Source organism: Macadamia integrifolia, chromosome 5 (assembly GCF_013358625.1).
Source record: "Macadamia integrifolia cultivar HAES 741 chromosome 5, SCU_Mint_v3, whole genome shotgun sequence".
Classification (NCBI taxonomy): domain Eukaryota; kingdom Viridiplantae; phylum Streptophyta; class Magnoliopsida; order Proteales; family Proteaceae; genus Macadamia; species Macadamia integrifolia.
This window is the reverse complement of record NC_056561.1, coordinates 32,882,125-32,888,050: the sequence shown is the minus strand read 5'-3', so window position 1 is coordinate 32,888,050 and position 5,926 is coordinate 32,882,125. Positions and strand designations below refer to the sequence as shown.

Genomic DNA, 5,926 nt, shown 5'->3' with positions numbered 1-5,926 from the left:
TGTTTTAGTTAACGCTGAAGTTGCACCCAGGTGTTCTTTTTGGCCTTGAAGAACAAGGCAGTAAGTGGAGTTCTTGATAGGGCCAACTAGGGAACTTCTCTCAAGTTGGTAAGCAAAAACTTTTGTGTGGCTAGTTGGATGAGACTGAAAATTTTCTAAGAGGGTTGAACCTTAGATTTTCTGCTCCCATCTCAAGTTTCAGCTTTTGAGTGGAGTATGAGAAGTAGCAAAATATAGCATTGAAATATTCAGGGCTATGGAAAGTACACAGAATAACAAGACAATACATGAACTTTTAGGATTGTATATGATCTACTTAAAGAGGTTGAATTGATTCGTTTTCAATCCAAATTATTTCTTGAGGGAGAGAGCTCTTTCAGCAAGCAGTCCAGAAGAAGGTGATGTTATGATTTTGGAAATAAAGGGCAGATATGTCATTTCATATGAGGAGGAGAGATAGAAAGAGAGGGTTCTCTCACTAAGCGGTATAGAGGAGCACATCAATGAAGTGCTACAAGACATTATCGTACATTGGAGGTCAATGAGGTCATTTCATGTGAGGGGTGAAATAGACAAAGAAATATTAGTGCATCCTGCCCGGCAGCTCAAAGAACCTTTTTCCGTAAAACTAAGAGTTTAGCAAAACTAGAGATTATCTATGGTTCAAAATCATGTTTCACCCCAAACCAAGACACCGTTTTAGGCTTGGATTAAGGGGTGTACTTGGATTAGCATTTTTCATTTTTTGGGTAGAAGCTTGGATTAGCTTGGAATGGGCTGAGATCTTTGGCCAGCCTTTTCTGGTCACTTTTTGGGCTCGTAGGCCCTTCGATAGTGGGCTCTACGATATCGAAGACCTAAAAACAGAGTCAAAACATCAGAAGGTCGAAATTCGAGGACGTAATCAACGTGGATCATTTTAAGCGGGAAAGATAACTCAAGTGGGTCCCTTCATATTTGGGTCCCATGCTCCTCTTCATTCTGGAACTAAACCTCCCAATTCCGAAGTGCCCTCCTCCCTACGAAACTTGAAACGCTATACTCCACTCGCGCCTATTGATTCATGATTTTTGAACAAAATGGTCGCAGCTGCATTTAGCTGTAAATGATCTGAGGAGGAATTCTGAGAGTCTGAGAGATTCAAAGCATGACAAAGATGGCGGCGATGATGATGCTTAGGAGAGAAGCTTCGAGTTGGAGGACGGCTTCCACAACCTCTAATTATTACCCCGTAACGAGAATCCCATCTTCTCTGTTTTCTTCCTTCTATTTGTCCACTAACGCTGCTGCAAATGCTGCTGCTCATTTCTCAAATGAGGGCATTCTCTTAGCCGATTCCCCTCCATCGGCAACTGCGGCAGCTCCAACCCTTCTTCAGCCTGGAGTCGTTATCTATGATGGGGTCTGTCATCTCTGCCACGGAGGTACAACTATTAGTATTTTATCTTCATTTCTGTAAATGAGAATCGTTTGATTTCATATTCATTCACCAGAAAACAACTAAACCTCGTGAACGAATCGTTAAGCTTTCGTTTCCCTTTTTTTTCCCCTTTCATAAAATTATTCCTTCTTTTGATTTCGATGCTTGCAAAGTTATAATTGATCATGTTATTAGATGGAAGTATCTTTGGGGGTTTGTATCTGAATGATTTTATTGCTGTATCATTGTGTCGTAGTATGATCCATGCGAGAATTAGAAGACCCAGATTCTTCACTTCTGTTATCACTTCAGTTTTTGATGCCTTTCTTTCTCTCCTTCATTATCAATGATCAAAGTTCTTCCAGGGTTTCTTCTGATCACTAATTCTCCAGTTAATTCCTCCAGTTTTTGGCATGTTTCCATTGTAAACTCTTAAATTTTTCCATTTTTCCCCATTCCTTTTTCTCCCAGGTCTGCAGTGCTCCTGGTTTGGGTTGCAACTTGGACCCTCGTTACTTTTGAGCGCGCTTGTGCATTCACTATGTTTTTCACACATCATACATTATAATCCAGGAATTTTTGAAATTGTCATTCCGTTATAGTCTTTAGTCGTTATTCTTGTTGCAGGGGTGAAGTGGGTGATCAAAGTAGACAAGCATAAGAAGATAAAGTTTTGTTGCCTTCAGTCCAAGACTGCTGAACCCTACTTAAAATTGTGTGGTCTTGATCGTGAGGACGTTCTACGCCGTTTCTTGTTCATTGAAGGACCTGGTTTATACCATCAAGCATCTACTGGTCTGCACTTCTACACTCCTTTGTTTTTCCTGTCCCAGTATATATAGTTCCCACCTTTTAAAATGTTATTCTTTCTTAGTTTCTCCATCTGAATCAAATTCTGACAAAAGGAAAAAAAAAAATCAATTGAAAAAGAAATTGTGTGCCTTCATGTGTGAAGTTTCCTTTTGGAAGCAGCTTCATATGTAGCTGGTGGAACGGCAAAAGGCTAACTTGCATTGCTAATTATTTGTAGGTGCTATGCTCAAATCTTCAACCTTCTATAACATCATGATCCTAGAACAGCAGGCTAATACTTGTTGAGTCCAATTAAAAACTTTAATTGGGTTTAGAATGAAAAAAAGAAAAAAAGCATGAAGAAGAGTAGGACACAAATTAAATCCAGAAATTACCCTTCACAAGTTACTGTTTACATACTGTTCATGTGGCACTGTTTACTTGAATAGTGATTTTGGTCCCCATTTTCCTATTTTAAGATATGATTTAGGTTAGTTTCAATAAGTTTCTAATTTCTGGTTTGTCTTGTATAGCTGGTTTGTCTTGTATAGCAAGCTATCGATGCAGACTCCTAGAAGACTTCCTTTGTCCAAAGATTTTGTTTCTTTTTCTGTGTTTATGTAGTAAGCAATTAGCTAGTTTCTTTTGTGTTTTCTTGTTAAACGAATAGCTAGTTTAAGCTTTAGGAAAGTTCTAGTTAGGATTAGTTTCTTTTTCCATGTTACTTTCCTTCTTTTTTTTTCTGTTTCCTATTTTGTAACCTTCTGTTTTGAAGGAATTGTTGAGGCTATTTAAAGGTTAGCCTATTGTAATTTGGACAAGTTGATTAATGGAAAAAAAGAGAGTTGGTTTTATGCCATGAATGCTGTGAGATGCAGTGGGGGAGAGATTCCTTGAGTGGGTGAGAGGCTCAATCCATCTATCATTTCTTCTATCTTCTTCTATTTTCTATTTTTCTATTTTATTCCAATCAATTTTGTGACTGATCTGCAACGATTCAGTATTTCTATGGTTTGTTGCTGAAAATCTCCATTGATAGACAATGCATCGATCCTACTGTAGGGTTGGTTCTTCGTTGAACTAGCTCTTACATTATTAGGATTCCTCCATTAGCCATTCTTCATCGAAGAAACAAAATTTCCACTTTTGTTCAACATAGGGAAATAAAGTTGAACTCCATATCTTGATACTGCTAAAGAAACTATATTCTCTATGAACTTAGCATAAGAAAACCTGAGTATGGGTGATTTTCTAGCCAATTTTCTATAATCTTCAGTCACAAACTTTGCGTTTCCAGATAGAATTTCCTGATGGATGGGATGAAGTTGATATAGCATTTCCTCTCAAACAAGGGCAGAATATCGATTGACAGAAGCCTGTTCATTCCATTGCTTAGAATAAGCTATAGCTAAACCAAATCATTCTGTCAGTTGGGCATGCTAGAACTTGCCCACCCTGAAAGAATGAACCCAAACATTCATTATCTTCTTAACAAGAAGGTATCTATTTCTACATTTATTATTATGGTACTTTATCACAATCCATTACTATCGTACTATATTCTTAATAATCTGAATAATGCATCAAACCCATTACCCACATGTTGTTGCTGAAATGATTTTTGAAGGATGCTTGAGCACAACCATTGAAGAAGAAAAGTAGTTGGGACTTATTGGACTTCCTGAGGGAAGCTGGGAAAGTAGTATTTGACCATTAATTCATAGACTTGGTTGACGAGTTGTACAAGGCAAGCCAGCTAATAATTAGTAAGCTTGCTCTGGTAGCTATTAAAAATGCCTCGTGTATGATATATCAGCTTGATCCTAAGACTCTGCAGTGGTGAGTGGTGGAAAGAAATAACACTCAGATTCATTGGTTTGTTTTTTAACTGGATGTCAGAAGAATAAACAGTGCAACAGATGATTGAAGAATCAAGGGAACTCCTGTTTGTTCTTTCCACTCTTCATTATATTTCCTTTCCCTCATGCTTTAATAAGGTTTTGTCATATTAACCAGGGGAAGAGAACTTTAACAAGGAAACTGTTGGCCAAGACTTGTTTGATGGGTTTAGTATCAGATCTTCTCTTCCTTATCTGTTAAGTGTCTATCACTAGAGGTTATTTATTTTATTGTTGAATTTTGTTCCAACTACATTCGTAGACATAACTGAACAATGTCCTCTGAATCAAGTGCATATCATAAAAAAGTTGTATACTAAAACATGTATTCTTTAGCCATTTGCAATCCCCCTCCCCTCTGTATGTCTCTCCTGTTTTAATAAAGTTTATCAACGGGAAAGCTGTTGCCCAAGATTTTTTGATAGGAGTGATTTTAACTCTGGTGGTATGTTTTTTCAAGCAACAATAGAGCATGCTAGAGCCTAGAGGTAATTTATGTTGTAGATGAAATTTATAGTCAATTAAACTATTAAACATAATTTAAGGATGTCCATTGCAACCTAGTGGTTACAATTAGGGAAACAGCCTCTTCACAAAGCTGCGTTAAGGCTGCGTACATTATGATCCTCCCCGGATGCCACAGTGGCGGGAGCCTTTTGTACTGGGTATGCCCTTTTTTTTTAACATAATTTAAGGATGTCCTCCCATCAAGTGAGGACATTCAATTTCATGGTTTACATGCAAAATATTTATGTTATGCTAAACACCTTGCAAAGAGTTCCACCTTTGTAGGTTATGCCAATGTGTAGAAATGTAAGTTTGTATTCCTTTGTTCTTGTGATTGTGCAGCTGCACTGAAAGTTGCATCACACCTCCCAATGCCATACTCAGCTCTGAGTGCCCTGCTGATAATCCCCACTCCATTGAGGGATGCAATCTATGACTACATCGCTAAGCGACGCTACAACTGGTTTGGGAAGGAAGAAGATTGCATAGTTTTGCAAGAGCAGGAGATGCTTGAACGCTTCATTGACAGGGAAGAAATAATTTATAGGAATAAAATGCAGTTATAATTAGTCCTACGAAAACAGGCAGGCCACAGATTGATTGGGAAGAAATGCTAGATAGGAATCATATGGCTGTTGTAATTTGCTCCAATCTAACAAGGTTGCAGTTGCAGTTTCCGTGTTTGGACCTTAATTCTTCAGCCTTCCCTCTGGTAACTGTTAATGAGATTCCTCATTCTTTGTTCAACCTTTGAATATAGTAAGATTGTGCAGTTCCAAGAATCAATATAAAAACATTTGCATGGTTTTGAAATTTGATTTGCACCTTGTATATCATATATGTAGATTGTGGTCAATCAGGAAGCAGCGAGAATTTGGACCTACAACCAGTTTCTGCACCTTAGAATCTAATTGATTCAATATAATGGTTCTGTCATTTGGTTGAGGCAGCTTCAAGAAAAGTTGCAGAAACCAAGGAGTTTTTAAACCCCACAGACCACACACCATTCATTGAAAGACTCCCAGGCATCATTCTAGTTTCTTTTTTATTTTCAAGGAAATAATTATATTGATAAAAGGGGAATTTACAGCAAATTACATTCGGAGATATCTATTCACAGAGGCATCTCTAGTTAATGGCTTAAAGAGATCCATCAGGTATGTTATCTGCAGTAACAAAATTTTGGACTTCTGAGTTCTGCATCCTAGATAAGAAGTCAGCCTGTTATTCTCCCTTCTTCAAATTTGAATGCTAGGTCACGGAACTGGTTTGAACTGGTTTCTCAAATAATGAATCTGCTTCAACTGCC

The 5,926-nt window shown here is 37.8% G+C and overlaps 1 protein-coding gene across 1 annotated transcript; it reads left to right on the top strand.

Moving 5' to 3' along the window:
• The first annotated feature begins 727 nt into the window (after positions 1-727).
• LOC122079638 (uncharacterized protein YuxK) lies at positions 728-5,430 on the top strand. Its single transcript, XM_042646263.1, has 3 exons — positions 728-1,424; positions 2,048-2,215; positions 4,960-5,430. The coding sequence occupies exons 1-3, from the start codon at positions 1,148-1,150 to the stop codon at positions 5,181-5,183; spliced, it is 669 nt and encodes a 222-aa protein (XP_042502197.1). The 5' UTR covers positions 728-1,147; the 3' UTR covers positions 5,184-5,430.
• Positions 5,431-5,926: the final 496 nt, after the last annotated feature.

Excerpts from the sequence above, each read along its gene's own strand:
- LOC122079638 (XM_042646263.1), top strand. The coding sequence starts at position 1,148 with ATGACAAAGATGGCGGCGATGATGATGCTTAGGAGAGAAGCTTCGAGT. Across the intron at positions 1,425-2,047 it reads CTGTCATCTCTGCCACGGAG|GGGTGAAGTGGGTGATCAAA; the intron begins GTACAACTATTA and ends TTCTTGTTGCAG. Across the intron at positions 2,216-4,959 it reads ATACCATCAAGCATCTACTG|CTGCACTGAAAGTTGCATCA; the intron begins GTCTGCACTTCT and ends GTGATTGTGCAG.